General features: G+C 39.8%; 1 protein-coding gene across 1 annotated transcript; it reads left to right on the forward strand.

Moving 5' to 3' along the window:
- Window positions 1–18,990: 18,990 nt before the first annotated feature.
- On the forward strand, window positions 18,991–19,728 carry LOC124325686 (tyrosine kinase receptor Cad96Ca-like). The gene is made up of 3 exons (XM_046784440.1): window positions 18,991–19,116; window positions 19,206–19,270; window positions 19,344–19,728. The coding sequence occupies exons 1-3, from the start codon at window positions 19,002–19,004 to the stop codon at window positions 19,578–19,580; spliced, it is 417 nt and encodes a 138-aa protein (XP_046640396.1). The 5' UTR covers window positions 18,991–19,001; the 3' UTR covers window positions 19,581–19,728.
- The last annotated feature ends 4,021 nt before the right edge of the window (window positions 19,729–23,749 follow it).

Genomic DNA, 23,749 nt, shown 5'->3' on the forward strand with positions numbered 1-23,749 from the left:
AAAGAAAAAACGCACAAATTCATGAAAAAGATCAATAATTAAGGAAACTGCAAGTATAAATTGATGCGATTCATCATGATGCAATGGATGCTGTAAAGAAAAACACGAGACGTTTCTGTGTTCATTATATGGATTAGCAATTATTTGTCTTTGTGATAATTGCTGAGCCATCGACTTTTCGATTGATCCAACATCAACACTCGCGGGTGCAACAGTAACTTAGTCATTTAAAAACAAATTGGCACACCTCTACAACTAGTGGACTACGATATATATAGGATCTCTTGACAAGATAATCAAATTGATATGAATTTGTGGATTAAGATCCTTTGGGCTAAGCGCTGGAATTCAAAATTTGAATCGACTTCATAAAGAACCAAGCTAATTTAGATAAACTCAATTGTGCAGTGAAGGAGTTGAAACCAAAACTATTGGATGAAGCGGATCGTTGTCTTCTTAAAGAGTATGTTGCAATTGACCAATTTGCCAAATATTTGGATGTCTTGCAGTTGGACGCAAATACTACCTGGATGTGTAATATCTTACACACAAAAAATCGGAGGTGATGGAAGAAGTAAACTCAGAACCTTGCCATGAATGGTAACGGAGTCAATATTCACTGAGAGCTCCTCGCCTTTACTGATAAAAGGTATATCAAATTGAAATTTTTATATCTTTTTATGTTTAAAAGAATTCACAAATAATTTATTTAGATTAAATTATAATTGGCCAATTCACGCTTCAAACTTAACAATAAATGAAAGTTTAGCTCTTTACTTCGGAAATCTTTAACTTACTTCGGAGTATGTATGCTTAAATAAAAAATTTTACGCTAATTTCTCAAAATCTAATTTAGTTTTTGAAGAGATTAAACGGTAACAGCCGAAACAGCTGTTGATGGACAATCAAGTTGTGTAGTTGCTGACCAACCATTCGTTTACATCCAAAAGCTATCCGTGGGCTACCGCTCACTGAATGTCACTGACTGTCACTTTTTTGCATCCGAAGGAAACCTGAAATGAGTGACATCACCTAGCCAGCTGACGGTATGGTTATTGTTGTTTTTTTTTGTTCCCTTTTTTCTCCCAAAATAACAAAAACTCCTCAAAACTTGAGGTCCAACAAATTCCCAAAATCTCAAAGACTCCTCAAAACCTGAGGTCCAAAAAATTTACAAAATCTCAAAGACTCCTCAAAACGTGAGGTCCAAAAAATTCCCAAAATCTCAAACACTCCTCAAAACGTGAGGTCCAAACAATTCTTAATGTTACACTAATCATAATTTGTATTTTGTTTTACTTTGTGTTTTATTGCATTTCACTATTTTGATTTCAGGGTCGACCAGATTTAATTATTAGAAGTAGAGATGCCTTTTTTTCTCTCTCTTTTGCTCCAGGGGCTGGTTGAAAAGATAAGCTTTTGATCTTTCCAACAGCATCCTAGTGCAATTGGGTACTCTGGTACAACGTATATCGCAAACCGTTCAGCAAAGCATTCCTCATCTACGGAACTTGCCCACGGCTTTGATTTTGATACTCTTCTGGATTTGCCTGAGTTTCAGTCCGTAATGAAAATTGGCCAAGACAATGCTGTAAAACCAGTTGGAATATTTACTGGTAAATGTTACTGTGTGTATTTTTTTTTCCGCGATAAAATGTCTCTAAATAATATTTTTCCATATAAATTTCAGTTGACGGTGGAGCAGATGAAAATCCGAGATATCAAAAGGTTATCGATGTCGCAGTTCATAATTTTCTGAAACACAACTTGGACGCTCTCCACTTAATCACCAAGGTTCCTGGACGTAGTGCGTTCAATCGAGTTGAAAAAAAATGGCTCCACTTAGCCGCAAGCTGGCTGGATTAATTCTGGATCATACCCACTTCGGATCCCATTTAGATTTGTTCGGAAAAACTACTGATAATGAACAAGAAAAATAAACTTTGGCCATGCAGGAAATCTATAAGCTGAAATCTGGTCAAATGTTGTAGTAGATAACTAGCCCACTATTGCTCAGTATATAAATCCTGATGAACAATCCTTTCTAACAATTGATGAAGATGCCAAGCCAAATTTGGTTTGCCAATCATGTTCGGACTAGTCAATATTTCACTCAGATTGTGAAATGCTTGGATGCCAACTGCTGTTCCCCTGCCCAGAGCTCATACTTTTCCTTCCTGGGCGCTTTCTACCACCACCAATTCCATTATTCTATTTTCCGGATGGTTTAAAAGCACCAGAGCGATCTGACTTCCAAAACCACAAGTTTCCATCGCTGTTTCTTTCTCTGAATCCTGAAACCTTCAATCAATTTCCCTCTTCCTCGGTCAACTTGATCTTTCAAAATACTGCCCTATGACTTATACAACCCCAGTGTTCAGTCTCAATTGTTAGATAGGATTTGCAAAAAATGCTCAATCTATTTTGCTTCCAAGGTAATGTTGAAAACTCACGTGACCCCTGTGCACTCGAATGATCGTTTGCCTACCATCAACACAAAAGTGCAACCAATCCGTATTGCTGCAAGGAGACAACGTGAGCTCATGGCAATTCTCGCTCAAGATGAATTGGGCATCAAAGAGGCCTAGTGAGCAGAAGAAGAAGACGTTGATGTACCGGAAGGATTCAATGAGAACGTTACTTTACAAGAAACCCCTGTTACTATTGTTTCATTAGAAGAACCTTTTTCAAGCCCTTGGGAGACGAATGAATAATTATCTTCTTTTGTTATATAATTATTAAATTTGCATCAGTTTTGTATTCGATTTTCAAATAAAGATAAACATTTGAAAGAATTCTTTAAATTTTGCTTAGAAAATATTGCATTTAAATTTAAAAGGGGGGGGGGGGGTTTAGAAAATTGTTACGTATTTTTAGGGGGGGGGGGGGTTCTTACTTTTGTTACACTTTTTTACGTAGGGGAGGGGGCGGGGTTGCAAAAATGGCCAAAAATACCGCTACGTAATTTATGGACGGCCCAGCGGTTGCCCCGGTGAAGGGAGAGCGTGGGTGAAAAAATTAGTAGTATTTCGGTATTTCATTGTGATTCGATTTTGTGCAAGATTTTTCTTCAGTGGAGTGACAATTTTCTGGGCTCTGGATTGCTTTATTTTGATTGTTGGATACGGCTTTTGTTATAGGTGAGGTGTACATGCGTGTACATGGAATTCATGTGCGGTGTGTTTGGTAGACTGTGGCTGGGGAGTGAGGTACACAACACATTTTCTTCGATTTTTTTTCAAATTTTTGGGTTTACTGTCGAGGGATTTGTTTATTCACAACTCAATTTGATTCAAAGGGGTTACCGTATCATGTCCATACAAATATCGCTAGTAAAAAATTAGCTTCCCGTCGAATCCCCTTATGGGAAATTTAACATGGTCATTGGCAACCATCTCTCCATGCCCATGGGCCATGACCGCGGGTTTCGTTCTAGGGTGAAATTTTATTACAAAAATTTATGTTGCAATGTTGCAAACCACCCCCCCCCCCCCTCTTTTTTTACAACCCGATCTCAACCCTAAATTAGACACCCACCTTTTCTTTGTTCTAGAAACGGCAGAACACGTTCTCGTTCTCACATCGACAGATCGCTGTCTTTCGATCTTTGCCTTAATTTCCTGATTTATAAAGGGGGAAACAAAAATAAAATGGACGTACAGGGCAAGGAAGACAATGACAATGAATTTAAGGAAAGTTACCTTTAAATCTTTGACGAAATTTCTGCCACTTTCATCTTCACATATTTTTAACTCCCCCGTAGTTGAGTCCGTTAAATTATATATTCTATCGTTGTGTATTTGGAGGAATGAAACCTTTAATTTATAATTCCGACCTTTTCATTTTAAGATATTTGTCTGGTGTAAAATGTATATCATACTACGTGGAATGAGTCCAGCAGATTCAGAGCCAATGGGGCTACCTGTATAGAAAGAGAAAATATATGAATTTTGACATTTATTTAAAAAAACATTTTTGGGTTGTTCAATTTACCTTCCATTGTAAAAGTCTTACCAGACCCAGTTTGACGATAGCAAAATATTAAAGTACTGAACCCGTAAACTGCTGCGTGAACCAGAGTTTGGACCTCATAAAAATTTTTAATCTCATAAAAATCACCCTTTTTGTCCTTTGTGGACCTCAATGTTTTTTTTTTGGTCGAGTCCAACACGTTTTTAATGTCCGCCTTTTTTATACCCACGTTACCAAGTGGATTCCTCTTTTCTTCTTCCACAGGATGTTCTTTGGATTTCGCTTCCGTAGGATGGTTACGTTATGGAAGAAATAGGAAGAAGGCGATTCTGACATATTGTAGATTGTTGAAGTTTTATAAGTTTATTCAACTCATCGATTTTCTTTTCTTGGAGAACCATGTTTTTTCTCGTAGGTAGCAATTGAGATTGTATCGACGTAATGGAGGACAAGGTTAAATTTATCATATCAATGGCGGAAAACCGTTTTGAGGAAACCCCTACTGATCAATCAAATTTTAATGTAAAAATATCTAAATAATTGTATTTTTCTTCCTTCCCTCTCCCCCACCATCAAACCATTAAATAACTTCCGTACCCTGACATTAAAAAAAATTATCTTAACGCCAGCCCAGAAAGAGGTGGGAACGCGACTTTGCCCCCCCCCCCTCCGAAAGAGTATAACACCGTAAGAATATAACACTTACCATGCGTTTTTAGGGAAGCATAACTCATTTTATTGAGATTCAAGAATACGTCTTAATAAGTTTTTATAATTTTTCATAAGGTACAGCAAAATAAAGGGAAAGGAACTATTTATCATCATTCCAGAACAAGAGGGGGGGGGGGTACGATTTTGCGTACAACGATCAGCCGGAATTGGCACCAAAGGGAACACGAATGCAAAAACTGGCCTAGTGGCGGTTGGCACCGCCTCCACCACGATCTCCGCCTACGCCTCCAACGGCTCCTTCGCCAACGCTTCCAACGGCACCTTCGCCAACGCCACCTCCTCCAGCGACTCTAGCAGCATCTCCATTCGGACCATAGACATTTGCGTCGTGGGCTGTAGTTCAAAAAGCTATCCATGCCGACACCTTAAGGTTTTCCCCGTTAAGGACCAGGTAAAGATGGTTATCCCGGCCAAGCGATAAAATAATTTAATGTAGATAATAATATGTTAGATAAGCGCGAAAGGCAACGTATAATTTCGAATGAAGATGTCCTTTTTGAAGGTGGTTTCGTTGGCATACTCGTACAGAACGTAGGTTTCATTGTATTTAGTAGCCCAGTACCTGTCTCCGTCAAACGTGGTGCGTGGCAAAGAGTCACGCATCTAGTTGCCATGAAAAGTATTCGTGAAGCGATGGTACACGAGCTTCCCGATAGCCGATAGCCGATAGCTGTAGCAATCTAATTACAATGTAGAAAATTGGGACTTTTGTAGACGGGTGCGTTGTAAAAGCTAAATGCGCAAAGTCTTACAGCTGGTAAAGTAACAAAATTAACAGAACTAATAATAATTTTGAGTTTGCATGTAGGAAACCAATTCTTGTTCATAAAAGCTGCAATCGACTTATAATACTAAAGTGCTGTAAATCGAGAAAAGGGTTTTACTTCTACCTGATGACAGAACAATGTCCAAGACAATGTATTGTAAGAGCGACAGTACAAAAGGGAGACCAACGAAAAAAATAGAAACGAAAGTACACTCAACCAATCGGAAATTCCCGATATCAAATCACAATCAAACATGGATCATTCGAAATCATCGTCATCACTGATGTATTCCGCGTGCGCCCAAGAGTTACCAAAGAGTTTGGCGTGTTTAGAAAGTGACAAAGCGAAGATTTCGTCGATAATACCATCGCCCAAAGAAGAGCCTAAAAACGGGAAACAAAAAAAGTTTACGACTAGTTCGTTTTAACTTTGCTTCTTGACAACAGACAGTTGAGAACATTTTTAATCGATGTGACCAATAATCAAATCAAAATTAGGAAACCAAATGAAACTACAAAATGTAGGCCAACTTACCTTCGTTATATTTGTAAAACTCCCTTTTGGCACGTCGAATATAAAGAGACTGCTTTGCCAGCTTCAATTTTGGCCACGAGTGGTACGAATGAGCGATGAAATCTGGATAGTTCACCCTCCATGAAAAGTCACCGTCTTTGAAGACGATTCGATGTTCGTCACAATAGTACCTAATCATTCAACAGATTTCAACATTTCAACAACAACAAAATCTTGTTACATTTGACAAAAACAATCATAAATATTCGTGTATATTCGCACTGAATATTCATGAATCGGGAATCGAGTGTTCAGGTAAATTTCCAAGCATAAATGCAACAATCTTACCAAAAGACTGGATTCATGGCCAACTTGTCTTTAAATTCTTTGTCAGCTTCACGAAGTTGTTCAATAATGCGGTAGCCCCTGTAGTTTCTATTTCCAGGTCGGAGTTTAACAATTGCCGCATCTATTTCTTGTTTTTTTTGTTGTACGATCAAGTTTAACTTTTCGGCATACGTTCTGTAACCGCTCTTGTCTTCATCGTTCATCACCTGCGTTGTGATATAGCCCACGAAAAAAAAAAAAAAATTAACGTATAAACAAGCCTAGTTATTGACATTGGTTAACTAACAAGAGATTTTTGAAAATTACCCAGCCAAATGGTTTTTGGGTAATTTTCCTTCAGACATGTTTAGAAAATTCGGTTCAATAGCCACCAAAAAGCGGAATAATGTTGTTTTACCTCACAGCGCTTTAATCAACTAAATTTCATTAAGGGTTTGGGGGTTCTTAACGCTTAAGATTTATACTTTCAAACTAAACACAAAACCATGACTGACACATTCCTTAGACTGGAGAATCATTTAAGCAAAAAAAAAACGAGCAACACAGTCGTAACCATAATTCACCCACCCTTCACTTCTTTTCAACGGTAGACACGCTATAGTCCATAATTCTGCAATTCGGCGTTTCACGGGCGTAGTCGTCATTCATGCATTCCAGAAATGCGCCGAATGGTGTGGTGAGCATCAATTCCATCCTGCTACGCAAAAGTTGACCAATTGTACGTGTGTCAACAGGCACAGCCTACGGGTTGGTTTCAGCCGCAGACGCCAAAGTTACAATAGTAAAGAAGTATTCCGCAACAAATCTGAAATTGCAACAACAAGATACATGACAATCGACAACCAGAGTAGAAACACATTTAGAATTATCACAGAGACGTAGATGATAAACAACATTTTCTTTGCAATGAGACCAACTATCCAAATCAACGAAAAATTGAGTTGCCAGATAAAATATCCATCCTTTCTTAACGATATGAAACAACCAAAAAATTAATAAATGTGATGTGCTGAATTCTGCTTTTAAGTAGCATTAAACCGTTGAAGGCAAATCAATTTATTGCCAAGTGTGAAAATTGCTACTTGCCGAAAAACTCTCTTAACCACACAAAAAAACGAGTCACACAGTCAAACTTATAACTAACAAACAATTTCAAGTGTTCTTACTTATGGCAAAAGTTTGTTTACGTGGTAAGGTGGGAAGAATACGTAACACTCAATGTATTGGTTATTTCAATCCACCAGTAACACAAAGTCTCGCAGTAGTCAACTACAGAGTCACTACAGTGTATTAATCACAATTTGAGCAGACTAAACATTTCTAGATATCCGTTACATCAATGTAACTCACTCACATTTCTGTCAGTAGATGGCGAATATAGCGCTTAGGGAAATTGATTGCATAACTGTCAGTCTTAAAGGTTGAGTTGAGAGGTTTCTAACACTCATCCCTTTTTGGTTATTTCTCCCTTTTTGCATTACATTTATAAACTATTACACAGTTCGACAGAAAAACAATCAAATACAAATTTACGAAAAGTAAATAAAGGACCGGGAAACACCGTCATATTTCTATTTTTAAAATTTTGACTGAAAAAATATGGCTGCGTAAAAAATCATGTCTTGCATGGCCACGGTCGTCCATTACGGTAACTGCAATATAGTTTTCCCTTTGTGAAGAAATAAATTATTTTCTAGCTTACGTTCGAACACCCAAACAACATGATGTACGAGATATAAAATTGTAGCCGAACCTTCGAGAATAACGAAGGCAATAATTAGCGCGCATGTACAAAAATGAAGCTACGTCCCTTGTGTCTTCGACAACGCCGTGAAACTAAGAAAATGAATGCGTGAATCTATTCAAGAAGCCGGCGACGACTAAGGCTCAGACGATTGTTTAATACACGAGCAGTCGACGGCCGAGGCGGGGGCATTTCAAAGGACGAAGATGATGATGACGATAGGCGCCCTCTTTCGGCTGGCGGGTGACTGTTTGACGAGGCTAGAGACTCCGGCGGCGAGTCAACTTCTACGTCCGAAACTTTGGCCTGACTTTCATTGCGGCCAACACTGTGGCCATTGTCCGAAAGGGAGATTGAGCTCAATTTCGACACCGCTACAGTTTCCCCGTCATCGGAATCTGTCTCCGAACCAGAAGCGTGTTGATGTTCAGGTGACGTTATCAAAGGCGTGACGCACCTGGCGTCCAATCCAGCACGTAGATACGCGACAAACTTCGATGCCGCAGGATGGCAAAATTTTTCAACCTCGATACTCTTGGCCACCATGGTGATCTGTTCACGCTCAAGGTTTGCCACAGATATCACGCGTTGAAATTCTTCCCAGTTGCCATCCCGTGAGCACGCGTACAGACAGTGCACATCCAGTTGACTGCACTTGCCGGAAAGTGGGCAAGAAATTCGACGAGCGTGGCCCAATCGTCTTGATCCTGCGCTGCAAAGAGCAGATAAATAAACAGATTAATTATACACCTAATAGGGGCACGCTGCCGATAAAGGCAAGGTCTACTAAACCCAATGGATTTACACTCAGCTTTTGGGCTGTGCGAACATTGACGTATTTGCCGTAATTTTTGCGTATAAGTAATTGATTTAACATAGACTTATAAAATGAGTTCTCGTTTGGCAGAATGCACACGACCGCATTTGTAATTCTCTCCTGCTGCTTAGCACCATTCTAATAAACTGGTTTGATATAGCTACGTAGAAACATAAGACAGCGGCGCGACCTAACCACGACAAGTTCTTTAGGGCATTGCGTAACCCGAGCATATCCATATCTGGTTACATAGCAACAGCTTCATTTGCGCGCAATAATACTTTTGCACCTGTATAAAACTAAACGGGCGATCCGGGGCGATCCGGATGATTCACCCGATGTATCCTTATTCCGCTTTGTTCAAAACTCCTTTTGATTTTGTTAGATGTCTCTATGGTTTATAGACTATATATCTATATTTTCAGACAGGCCTGCAGCTATATGGCTATCCTAATATGCTGTGCTTATATAATCCTCCGTTAAAGAACATGTTTCAATCAAGAGCCGGTAGACCCAGCAATCTGCACTTTCTATATACAAATCATAAGACGGAATATAATATAGTGTAAACTGGATTTCTTTTGGTTTCTACTAAAAGAGTACACATCAGAGAAATTCGGAGTGCTGCATTATATACAATCATTTTTTTTTTCCTTTCAGATTTCCCTTATAATTTCTTTATATAAACATAGACTACACTTCGCGCATATTATTTCTTGGAACCCAAACGCAACAGCAATAACGAGCAGCAACAGCAACAGCAATAACCCCAATGAAAATAGAGACAGTTTTGGGGCAATTTCTGTGTTCTACATTTAAATAAACTCTGGTAATCATGGAAAGTCTTACCTAAGTGGCAGATGTCCAGGTAGATGCTACTGTCGTCATGAAACATACAGTACTCTACAGCCAACGCCAACTGCTCATGTCGAATATAGTATTTGCCCAGGACGGCCGGAATTGCGCAATCAGCGCACACCCACTCCATGTAGCTCGAGTCAACATCATCCGCGGTGGCTGCCGTCAACTGTACGCAGCTGCCGTGAAACCAACAACCACAGGGACCACAACGAACAGCAAAGTCAGATCCAATAACTCCCCGGCAATCAGGGAATTTGCAAACTAACACGGCGGCCTGCGTAACTTCATCAAACTAGAAAAAAAGAAAAAATATCATTATTTTCGACCAACCGCTATGTCCCGCATGTTTCTCCTGTACAGTCACATACCTTCCGCAACGTCTGTGAAGCATTAGGTCCAGCAGCTTCCTTTCTCTTCTTTCCATCCATCTTAGTGTTACGTCTTTTCAACGGTTGGTTAACACGCTGAAAAACACCTGTTCTCCAACAATAAAACATGAGCGAATGTCATCTTGTACTCTTCTATTTGACCGAGTTGTTGTGGCAACTGACCTGCTTTTGCGGCATGTAGGTAGGCCGAGGCAGCTGGTCTAACGCCGTAGCGAGGAATCTCGTCGAGTATTGCGTTACGCAATCCGGCAGCCGATAGTGTAGTTTCGTTGGGAAGTGTTGCGCCATGCAAAGACTTCAACCCACGGCAATAAAAATAGCACGCTTCCGGCGGGATTCCACGCTCAAAGAGCTCACGGATGAACATTTCCTTTGTAAAGTGCGATAATTATATTACAAGTTTGATGGGCTTTTCCCAAAAAAACATTGATATTAGATTAAGATAATAAAGATATACTGAAAGCTCCAAGTTAAAATATCTAGAGCAAGAAAACTCATTATGCTCATGCACCTTTAAAGCATAATCTAATAACTTTGAAAATGTGATATAAGAGCCTAGTTTACAAAAATTAGCATATTTCTCTATTTAAAAAATAGTTACGTGACAAAATTATATGGTTTTTTTCTTTTTTTATCTTTAATTTATAAATATATTCAAATATAATATAAGAAATGCTTTTTTAAAAATTTAGAATATACAAAACTTTCTGTTTCTTTCTTTATAATCTGACAAAATTGATCAGTCAAATAAACCAAATGTTTCAGATAATAAAGTAACCAACAACTTACTATTATTAATTAACCCTACTTCAACTAGCTTTGTTAATTTATCATCAAATAAAAAGTTTTGTTCAAGCAAAACAACTTCTGCTTTTCTTATTGTAAGCCGAAGCATGATCAAGGCATATAGAGTCTAGTTTTGTCGATTTCTTCTAAAATTTTGGTATTCAAGATACTATAAATTTGATTGATGAAAAAAATAAGGCATTTGTCCACAATTTTTCCATTTTTTTCCATCTAAATAAAGATAGGGAAAAAGTAAACTGCTTTTCCATGGGTTTTTTAAATGCCCAAAGGGAAACGCATTCGGAAACCTGCTTTCGTCAAACATCTCGCACCGCCGGCAACCCCTACCAAACGAAACCCAAAATAAATATCCACCCAAAAATATTATCAGATCTTGATGTCCTATACAGAAGCTTGCAGGCTGGCTCATGGCAATTAGAATGACGTCACCCGGCCGGTAGGCGTTGATGATGTACTCGGTTAACATGTTTAGAGTTGCCACGTCTGCTTCCTGCTGATGAGTTGGAAGGCTCATCGTTGACAAAGGCGCACGAGCTCCGGCCGCGCTCGCGAATTTCCCCACTAGCTGTAGCTCGAGTGGGTAGCCCGGTAGCCTGGACAATTACGTCCGCCGTAAATGCCGCTATTGCTAACCAAAGAAAAAAAAAATAACACACAGTTGAGCAACGCAAAACAAACACATAGACAACATGAATTTAAATTTGAATTGGATTTAAATTTGAACGTTATAAAATTTTGGTGAATTATGAGAAGAACAGTAACCATCCCTTCAGGTTCACGACGACGCTTTGCCGTCCATTTCGAATAGGATTTATTTATTGAGGTAGGGATTTGGGTTGGCGGGGGACGTGGTTGCAATCGGGAGAAAGCGGAGAGATGTAGGCCCTATAACGCCAGGTGCGTGGTACGTCGTATTATAAAAATCGAATCACTGAACCGGAGCGCCAACCAAAAAAAAATTGACTATATAGCATTGGTTGTAACTCTTTTATGAACCCAAAAAAAATCAACCGGTAGGTCAAGAGCAAGCTAAAGATGAACCAACCAATTGGAAACCTAAAAGTTAGCCTGGGAACGGAGCCAACGGACACATTCAGCCGCAAAACGGACAACGTAGGTCAAAATCTTGAATCCACGCAGAGCGCGCAGCTAAAGTAAGCTATTACAACATGTAGTTTAATCTACGCATTTCTTACTGCTGCATGTGTCGCTCGTCTATTAGCACATTCTTTTGTCCATCTATATGGATGAAGACACACAAAAAATTGAAATAACTAACCTTCTAGGGGCTTCTACTCTGTTTCACGTCGTCCCAAATTGTGTCAAAAACACCTTCGGGAAGTTTCTCCGACTCGCCTGACATTCGCGCACACATGAATACTAGCGTTTTGGCGGGCCTAGTCGCTTTGTCCTCGGGTGGGGCGTAGCAGCGCACGTTGTGTTCGGTGATAATGCGATATTTGGTTACGATGCGTTTCTCGCAGCCGTAACATGTAGCTGGTTCGGACTGCATCAATTTGTACACCCGTTGGTATGGGATTTACCAATCCCGCCATCCGCAAAGCACATCGGGGATTGTTTCTCCAGTTTTCTGGCCGACGAAGCGATTACGGGCTGGAAATGTCCCCGATGTGTCCCTTCGAATGCCACGATGACGAAAGGTGTAGGAGCGCAATTTCCTCGTTAAATCCGCTTGTTGGTTCCGTATCATTAGTTAATTAAATTTTTTTTTGCTGTTTGCGGTCATTTTCTTCAGAGTGCTGTGTATTAGCCTGAAAAGGTTTGCAAACGGCGCTAAAATAAGAACAAATATCGCGTTTCCGGAGTATTGGCACCCCTTTGCGGATGAAGGAAGCACTGGTCCCAGATACGTGCTACAAGCACACATCACCCACTTTGGGGACAGTTTGAAGTTCGGTAATGTAGTCTTATTCAACATCAATGTCTGTCAGCAAATAACATTTTCTTCCTCTTTTTTACTAGGACACTACATCTGCCAGAGTAGACGAAGTGATGGAATTATTCGAGTGTTTGATGACGAGCGAGTTGCAACTCTTCCTTCCTGGAACGAAGACACTGCTGCGGCCTACATAATTTTTTTCGTTCTAAACGAATCATTGTCGTCCAACCTGGAAAGCTCCTAAATAAAGCCCGAAGTAAGTGAAGTCCAAGTATCCATCAATGCAACAATTCTTTTTTTTTTTATTATTTCATGCCATACCGTCGCTCTCATTTTATTTTACTTTATTGCGTTTTGGTTTCACGTTTTTTTTTTATCAAGAAGGGATTTTGGTAGTATGTGGAAGAACTTGATTTAATTAGTCGTCTGGTTGTCATCAAGTCCTTTTTTATTTTTATTGTAGTTCTTCTTTTTTAAAATTAAATATTGAAACCCCTTTCAATAAATGCCAGCGAAAAAATGTCTTTCCCTGGAATTGATGTGGAAATTTTGTTTTTGGTTCTTTTTGTTACGCAGCCATCGAAGGTTCGAGTCAATTTCGCGGCGACGGCTATTTGATATTCACGTCAGACGCCAAGCCCATTGTTTTGCCGTGGTCGGCCAGCTTCGCTTTTCGCACGAGACAGACGGATTCGTTTCTGACGAAGATGGAAATTGATCCCGGTCATTCCGTTTTAGTCGAGGTAAGGAAAAAGAAAAATTTGAAATTCACCGCGTTATCACCATGACGATATACACAGCAATGGAAAGATATAACGATCGCTTATAGATCCCCGGGACCATCGGGGAGTACTGGAAGTGTTTCGGTCCGAAAACCGGAAAACCGGGATATCCAATCTTTCCAGGGGCTCCATTGAGTCCATCCCGACCAGGTTCTCCTTTCTCACCTTTGCTGCCATCGTCGCCACTTTCTCCTTTTTCTCCCGTGTCGCCCTTTTCACCTTTCTCTCCAGGTGCACCATGATTGCCATGTTTGCCTTTTTATCCGGTTGCGCCAGGATGACCAGGAGCTCCAGTAACAAAAAAGGCTCTACTGATCAGTGTTTCACGACTTCGTTCTACACTCTAAGGATTAGTGTCTCATGTCCAGCATGTCAGTCATGCCGAACATACCCGGCATAATATAATAATTCCAGAGATAAATATTGAAATAGAGAAACGGAAATTAAAAATGGAAATTACAGAAATTTTGGGTGTTTATTTTAACTTGTTCTGTAATTGTTAATATTAGTTAATAATTCTTCTCATACGATCTAATATAACGTTAATTGAATTAATTCAAAGATGCACGGAACTGCCACACAATGGCAATTGAACACTTCAAATCCCCATCCCAACTCTGCTTGGAGGATTTTATGGATATATAAGAAACAAAAAAAAAACTTTAGCCATTGATGAAGAAATGCAGAAACTTATTCACATAGAATCTTGAAAAAATTATTCAAAAATTATCCATAAATTATTATTATAGGCATATTTACATTTCCGAGGATAAAACTAAAACTTCTTTGAGATTTGAAAGGTAATGCTGATAAATTTCATGCATACGTGATTGGGAAAAAATTTTAAAGAAGAAATTTGTTTTCTGGAAACGATTTTTGATCTAAAATCTATCAAAATGTGTTATGTAAACAAATAATGCATCCAAATCAAATGTTCCCGTTCCCAACTGGATCAAAAAATATCCAGCATCCTAGGGCCTAAGATGCTCCCCTATGAAACTAATTCTTCTCTGGCTTTACCTGTGGTGAACTACATGACATACCATTCTACAAGTGTGGCACCAACACTTGGTTTTGAACTGCTGCATCCGGTGATGAAGCGTTTTCTAGAGAATCGACAATGGCATCTTATGCTTTTTTCCAAAGGGGCCTTCGCTAGGCCATCACATCTCACATTACCACCTCTCTATCTAGCGCTCGCATCAAGGTAGAATAGCTCAAGGTATGATGTTGGACTCTACTATAGAAATGGCAAGACTATCCTCTTGCAGAACATCTCTCTTCTTTGAGGAAGGAAAATTTATCTGTTAGAGTAATCTGGGCATCCCCCCTCTCCTTGGCGCCCAATGAATATCTCCAATCGACCGCTGGTTTCTTTCAAAAGTGCAAAATGCCTGAGCCAAGACAAGATGGAAGACCCCCATACACTGGGTTGCACTTTGATGGGACTAACTTCAATTCATGGCAGTTTGGTATCAAACTGGCTATCCAAAGTGAAAAACTCTGGGGCATCGTGAGTCCTACTGAACCCAAGCCTAAACTACTAGCGGTAGGTTTAATTAACCTTTTGAATTTAGTAATATGCTTTTATCTGCTGAACGCCTCCGTATATTGGAACACACATTCACCGGTAGTGTTGTGTGTAAATAGAGGCTTACCACACTGACAGTGTGAGAACAGAGGATTTATTTCCACACTGAGAGTGTGAGATGAGGACAATGATATTGTACACTGGTAGTGTGATTACAGCCATACTCAAGAAATTCTTTGTTCTTCCACAGGAAAACGCAAACGCTGCGGACATCAGTGCGTGGGAAACAAGAAATACCCTGGAAATGTGAATAGTCTTTTCGTCCATCAAGGAGGAGAAGTCAAGACTGTTGATGTCCTGCACCTCAGGTCAAGAAATGTGGACGAAAATGGAGACAGCTTACTCTGAATCTGCCGCCGATAGTTCCCTTCTACTATGGAGCCAGTTCTATGGGTGCAAGTTCTTACCTGGATAGACAGTTGTGGAGTTCATTACTGAAATCGAACAGGTCGTATCTCGCCTGAGAGCAATCAACAGGATCATCCTCCTAGATGACCAAATCATTTTCAAGGATACCATGTCGCTGGCACCGAGCTTGAAGCTTATCTTCAAGGCAGAATTGGAGAGCACGGTCGCTGCTGAGAGGACGCTGATGAATTTTAATACTTGCCTCGTCCAGATGGAAAAATCAATTAATGAGAGCGAGAAAGAATCCGACGCCCTTCTCAGTAAAAGAGTCCACCCTACGAACCGTTCCGAGCCCAATGTCCAACCCTTTGAACTCCGAAATGAAAAAGATGAGAAGGGCAGAGCCACCCGGGCATGCTGGGAGTGTGACGACACAAGTAACATAAGATCCAACTGTAGAGACTACAAACGGAAGTTAAAAAGACAAAGGGAGGAAGAAGATGATGACCGTAGCAGAAAGAGACGAAGGTGGAAGACAAAAAGAGGACTTGGAGCCGAAGCGACAACAACCGAAGGAGGGAGGAGCGTGATCGTGAATTCGTGACCGTAAAGGTGGCCGTGACTAATGCAAAAAAAATCGTTACCAAGAAGGCCGGGAACATCATAACGGCAACGACAATAATAGTCGAGCACAGCGCGAAAAGAAAAATCCTAGGAGAGAGGAACACGGAAGACTTAGGGGATATAGCTATTCTACTGCTACATCAGAGAGAATTAACAATCCCACTGAGGGGTTCGCTGACTCAGGGGCAACGCAACATATTACAGGCAACCGGGACCTCCTTGTCAATTTTGTTCCGGCTGAACCAGAACGCTAGATGGTGTTTGGAATTCGAGAAGCAAAACTTGCGGTTTCAGGACAAGGAGATGTGTCTTTGAAAGTCACGTTCAATGGTATTACCCTTGAGGGTAATGTGACTGAATCCTTTATATAAAGAACGTGTCCGTAATAAGTGATAATTTTTTTCAAAGGAATCATGAGAGGATTGCTCCTTGTCCCCGGCCAAGGCATCAACCTCTACTCGATTTGGTCAGCCACTGATGCTGGTGTAGAATTTCAGTTTGCTTTCCACACTGTCATCTTCTCCCGCAATAAAGAAATTATCATGGAGGGAAGGTGATTTGGAAAGGAAGCCGTATATTACCTTAACATCAAAGCATCCGAGGGCTACCGACAATTAACCCAAAGTCACTTTGAATCGCCTGCAAAACAATGTGTGCACACACGCGAAGCCGATTATTATTTGACAGATAATATAAGTTCTGCCATGAATCACGACCGGAGAGAGTGAGCTCAATAATCCCAACCTTTATGTTGGTTTGCAGGTCTCGATAGTATTTATTTGATAAAAGAAAGAAATCTGTTGTATACTAGAATTTTTTTTAAAATGATTTCACTCGATCATCGTTTGAATAAAATAAAATAAATAAAATGTATAATTGCGTCATTATAATGCCTTCTCTATTTTGTAGATTGAAGTTTTAAATGGCTTTGCCGGACGTAAAAAAAACTTCAAAGTCGTATTATTTCTTTTTTGTTTTTATTATCAGGCTTTTTTCGAAGGGCGGAAGTGTTTTAGACTGGAAGAGGAGAAAAAGGAAACGTTTGGTTTTTGTGGGATTTTTTTTTTAAAGAAAAAAATTGCACCCCTAAATATAGACACCGTGTCTTGAGCAATATAAAGTATTAGTGTGTGTGTGTTATTTTCACGCTCTCCAATAAGAATGTGTGTACTATAATTTCTTTTTGGGCTTATTTTAATATTGCTCAGATCTTTTTTTCATCATTTTTGAGGGGGGATTTAAAAAAATTTGAGCCGAAGGAAGATTAATTACAGAAATGAATAACTTCGAATTTGTGTATTAAGTACTTGGCCGCTTTCTGAAGAAAAAATACTCTCGCATCACCTTAGCGTTGTCAGAAAAAAAAGCTTCGACTCTTTTTATATGTTTCTTTCCCAGATTGCGGTCAACAACTGACCAGATTGACTGTTTTGTTTTCATATGCAACCATACAACCCTAGATGGCAGCACCCTAGATGGTAGCACTCGTGATGCGGGAGATAGCTCGGCCTTCTCTTATCTACTGTGTAGGCCTTTCCGCTTCACACTTCCACTTGTTTGCTGGCACCTCTCTGACAAACAGCTCTCTCGTAGTGTTAGAGATATTTATTATATTTAAGATATTCGATTTGGTATCATGATATATCTATGTATCTGTATCACGAAAAGACAATAATTCGCGTTAAACAAAATAACGGGTTAAAGGCATCACAACATCCTTAGCTATGTGGATTTGGAGCTATTTGGATAGCAAGGCTTAGTGTCTGGGCAAAACACAACTGTTTCAACTTTAAAATATCTTTTATGGCACTGAGTATGTTTGCAGCATTGTCCGTAACAACTGAGACTATCTTGGACATAGGGATCATAAATGTCGCACATATACCTTTTTAATAAAAAGAATTTGTATTGATTGGGAAAACATGGATCACCTACTATAGTTAGCATACTTTGTCACTAATTTATGCCCATATGGGCTGACTTAAAAATACAAAAAAAAAATTAATCCATCCAAGGCGAATCTTGGCGAAAATTTGAATAACAAGTGGACGCACGTCCGCTTCATCACAAATACCCCGATGAAAAAAAAGAACAAAAGAAATAAAAAGTTAAAACCAAAAGTTCTTTCTTGATAGACTTTGATGACATTTTAAAATCAAATAAAATACTCAAGGAAATTCAAAATGTCAAAACGACATCCGTCGTTTAATTCTGATTTTGTTGTTGTTGATTTAATTCTGATAAGAGTACATTTATTTATTCCCCCAAAACTGATACCCTCGTCGTGAATAAGAAAATAAATAAAGAACAGACAAAAGAAATGAATGAAATTTTTTCTTGGTTGAGAGTTTTTTATGATATTAATTGCCAATCCTGTTTGAAACTTTATAAGCAACTATTTCAGCCTTTGCAGCATCATTTTTCATGTAAATGGTAGTGAAATAAGACATCACCATCACACAAATAGTATTGTTAATTCAAAAGCCTTTAGCCCACATCTTTACGAAAGGTTCAGCAACAGATCGTTTTACGCCAAGCTCCACAAAAATAGTTGTTTTCCCTCTTTGGTTACTTCACTTTGAATGTGATTCACAGGAGCGCATTGCGAGCAGAAGCCAGCTAACTGGAAAAACTTGACCTTTTTACTTACACTGTAGAATCGTAAGACGCAAGTCGGCGTTGGTAAATTTGCGACATTTCCGTTTTGACGTGAAGAAACAACAACAGACTGCGTTGCATTGGAGGAGAGATTTCGATTTTTTGCCTTTGACGATGACGTAGACGGCAACGATTCGCACGCGACATCATGGGAAATCACATTTACGAGCGGAAGTCGGAAGGTCGTTTGCCAATACGCTGGATGGCACCCGAAAGCCTCTACGACAACGTTTTCTCATCCAAGACAGATGTTTTGAGTTTTGGTAAAAAACATTTTATTTTCTTCATTTGAATTTCTTCATTATGCCGAGACACACTATTATTTTTTAAAATATCCATATTTCCTCGACAGGCGTCCTTCTCTGGGAAATCGTCACATTGGGATCAACTCCTTACCCGGGCATGGCAGCTGGAGAAGTAAAAAAAACAAATTATTTTAATACGTTTTCTTAATTGTTATTCTTCAATCAAATTTTCTAATCATTTCTAGGTTATGCGAAAGGTTCGCGAAGGATACCGACTAGAGAAGCCGGAACACTGCAAGAGGGAGTTGTACAACGTCATGTTTTACTGTTGGGAAAAGGACGCTGCTCAACGACCAGCTTTTAGCGAACTGGTGCAGCTACTTGAACAATTGCTCATGTCCGAAACGGACTACATCGAGCTGGAGAGGTTCCCGGACCATTCGTACTATAACATGGTTCCGCCGACGGACGAAAAAGTTTGAGAAAGGGAAACATATTTTCCCATCTACTATAAGGAATGGTTGTTGATGTTTTGTTTTTTGGTTTTTTACTCCAGTGGTTGATTTTTCCCGCAATAATGTTCAACTCCCGCAAGCTGCAACAATACTTATAATTATTAGAACAGAAATGGTGCCTTTAAACGGTTAAACATTGTAAATGTGAGATGAACGGATATAGGTACATGTACAGTTTCGATTAAAATTTCGGCGAAATTATTCAGTCAATAGGAAACCCATATTGATATTATGAATAATGAAAATAATTAGCATACCCAATAGAATTTCACGTCGCGAATCAATAGGCGTATCGTGGCGTATCGTGGCAATAGACAATTTTCTCTTTATTGCCATGAAAGATGTCGTGGCAATAGATAGTTTCGACCGTCGCGCCACGACATGATGTCATGGCAATAGATCTAACAAAAAAAAAACACTAAACGAATAAAGTGCGAACCCTTAACGCAGGAGAGAAATGAAAAGGCAAGATTGACCAACTGCACCATGTTAGATTATAGTCACGGCTCGAGCGCGCGACACCTAGCGGTCACGAGAAAAAGGGCATACTGACATAACACTGTTGATTTGATCCAAATTAACATCATCAAAGTCCCCTGAATCGCTATAATCAAGGAGCAAGTTTTGTTTTAAATTTTGTTTTCTCCTATATTTTCACAAAAGTTTAGGTTTACACTGAAGGTTGTGCATCATCAGGAAAAACTTGCAGACTTAAAAGTAACAGCTTGAAAAATGGGAATCACTGGCGCAAAAGTGTTTTGATAGGGCATTGTTACGCACACAGAAACTTTTCCAGGACATTTCTTGTGTTTTTTTTGAATGGCGAGAATGATATTATGTCATTTTTCCAACGACCCAACAAAAGTTCCATTGACCAAGAGGATGTCAGATTCTGCAAACTGGTGTTCAAACGAGTTCTTTTTGAAAAATACGGAACTGCAAATAATGAGACAACTTACTCGATTGTATCGGAGACTTGTTCGAGCTTCAGTTGGAACAAGACGGTCGTTGAATTAAAAGCTAGATCTACGTCCAACAAAGGGCGGCGGGGAGTCAAAGGGCGGCGGGGAGTCAAATGTCGGCTTTGGTGGGTCAAAGGAGTTTCCGTTGGAGTGTGGAAGTTGTCCATTTCGACCACATTTTCTTTCCCGCAAAAACGTCCACTAAGATATCAGGTAACTTTTTTGTATTCTTGGCAAACATTGTATACTCTTGGCAAACATTGTATTTTCGTTTTTTTTTAATGTTTGATAAGAGAGGTGAACACCAAAAGGCCATCACCTCGTCTTCTAGAACGACAAGAAGAGGAGCGAGCAAGTCACTCATACCCTAAAAACAAATGCTCGGCAAATGAACCAAAACAAGGCTCTTGAATTGGTAACATCCTATACCATTGCTGATTCATGAGGTGATATTCACCGCCTTTGAGGGCGCGCAACTCTTTTCTTTGGGCCGCAGTTGATTCACAGGAGAAAAACTCAAGCAGAAACGGCCACACAGATGCTCGGATTGATGGATCGATACCCTAGAATTAGGCAAATAATAGGTAATACAAAAAAGTAAAATAATGATGTGATTTTATTTTACTTACCCCACGGAATATTTTCCGCAGGATATCTCTGTGGTTATTGATCTTTCCGAGCTCGTCGAAAGAATCTAACCAGTCGGTTTCAGTGAGCGGTAGCCCACGGACGGATTTAGAAATTATAATAATTTGTTGGCATGGAACGAGTGGTTAGGCTGGAACAGCCGGTTGGGCTGAAACAGCAGTTTCGGCTGCTGGCGATGGTATCTCATCATACACTATTAAGCATTTTAAAAAATTAGAAATAAGCGTACAAATTTTACACTAAGTATATTATTCTTATTACACAAATCAGTGATAATTCTGTGAATTCCAGCGAACCGACCCAATAATCCACCTGGAACGGTGACTTTCTTCGGTGGTGACTGGAAACACAATGAGTAAAGCGGGATTATTACTTAGCTTTTAATGACGATGTCATTAGATTGCTGTCTTTTCTCTTTTAAGTTCGAGTCCACCTCCCGCCGCTATCGGTTCACAGCGGAACGAAATATCGTGATAAAAAATTTTCACTCAAAAACATGACACTGACAAACAATAATGAATCAATCGAAAAATTAAAGTACTAAAATAAATGGTAATGGTGAAGTGGTTATGGTGCAATCGTAACAATAGAAATTGTTAAGGTTCAAATTCATGAACAGATAAAGCTTTTTTTAAGAATAAAATATTGTTTTAATGTTTTCGACGAATATTTTTGGTAGTTTTGATTCAAAGAGTTGGCCTGGGCCGTGTAACAGCCCCCTGGTTATCCGGAAGTCCTGGACGTCAGGTGCTGATATTAGTCTGTCGAATTCGGCTCTCTCAGGCGGCGTCGGGAAGTATCGTCTTGGAGGAGGGTCAGCTGCGGTAAATCGATCGAAGACCTGACGGAAGTTGATTTTACGCTGCTCAGGTGATGGACCTATGATGACTGGGCCAATTGACGGGACTGCGCACGGGACGATTGGCCGGTTACGATATTCTTCACGCCGACCTTCCCTGGTGTTTTTTAGAGTGGCTCTCGGATTGGGCCTGTCCATGGAGCAACTTCTCCGCGGAGGCCGGCCAAATTCCGCTTTTTCTTTTGCTCGGGCCGAATTATGCTAGTTAAAGGAGCCCGACTTGGAGCTCCACTGGAGTGGAGCGTGTGGAAGAGAAAAGAAAAGTTTAAATTGTGGAAATGAGATGCGGGAATGAGCAAAAAAAAATTAATGCAAGAAGAGCTTGGAGGAATTAATTATCTACTTTCTGATTTTATTACTTAGTTTAGATCAGGGAGAGAGAGAGAAGGGAAGAATGTTCAATTGATTTTACTTTTAAGAAAAATAAAAAAAAAGTGAGAATGTTTTTACAGTCGAGTGTGTGTGTGTGTTTGTGTGTGAGGCGCTCAGATTTTCTGATGCCTCAGGCCGCCATGCGGTTTCCCAAAAGAATGGCGATGACGGCTAGAAGATTTGTCGAAAAGCACACACACAAATACACTTAACTAAATTGTTTGGAAGTTTTGCTATTCAAGAAGAGTTTTAAGTTGATAGAGTCAGTGGGTCTTTTTTTTTTTCAAAGAGACCCGAACGCTTTGCCGAAGGGCGTTTTCGTTTCAATCAGATTCACAAAATATACCGGTTCAAAAGAAGGTTTCGAAGGACCATTTCTTTTGAGAACAATTGAGATTGAATTGACGTAATGGAGGACGAGGTTAAATTCATCAAAGCGGAAATCTTTGATCACTACTGTACAGTGTTTTTAATTATAGGGATTTCAAGGTGATGGATTTGATGTAGATGCAACGTTCATTTCGCCGTCGTCACTCAAAAAATTGTTTTTCACCCTCGTCACCCAGAGATTCTACTACATGGTAATCAGAAAATTCCATTGCATACCTCATCAAATCCAAAGCCCGCGTCTCCTGACGTTCAAGAAATTTTTCAATGGCTTCTGTCCATAATGTATCTTCAAGTTAGGTTTTATCGTTCTAATCGACGTCGTCATCTTGGCGTAGCAGACAAAAAATAGGAGTGTAGAAAGACACAGAGTTTTAAAAACAATTCAATCCAAGGGTAAGGAAAGGTCCCGGCTTAAGCTAGACGCCAGTCTTACGTCTAGTTTAAGAGGAAGTAAAAAAGGTCGAGCCGACCTCAACCTTCATCTAATTCAAACGTTGGTACGATGTTCGCTCTCTTAAAAAGATAAGAAGAGAGCCCATCTTCAGAGAGTCGTATTTTGCTCCTCTTCCGGAGAGCCACTCTGGCTAAACTTTTAGAGCATGTCTTCGTGTGATCTTATTCTTATTGTTGAACCTAACCATTCGTGTTGTGTTTAATTTTTTGATTGGTTCTTCTCCCTTTAGGCCCGTGGGTGAACAGGTGCGGCATGTAAGTGCTCACCCACGGGACTGGTACTCGGAGTTTGACTTATTTAACTAACTAAGCAACCTTCGAGCCTCAGTACTGTTGGTGACCATTTCATCTGGTTGGAGTAAGAAGACCGTTCAGCAGGGCCATCGTTCCTGTTCTCTTTATTCCCATCGCCCTGTCCTGCCAAGTTTTTATAGAGTTAATATGTTTTTTCG

The sequence above is a fragment of the Daphnia pulicaria genome, chromosome 1 (assembly GCF_021234035.1).
Source record: "Daphnia pulicaria isolate SC F1-1A chromosome 1, SC_F0-13Bv2, whole genome shotgun sequence".
Classification (NCBI taxonomy): domain Eukaryota; kingdom Metazoa; phylum Arthropoda; class Branchiopoda; order Diplostraca; family Daphniidae; genus Daphnia; species Daphnia pulicaria.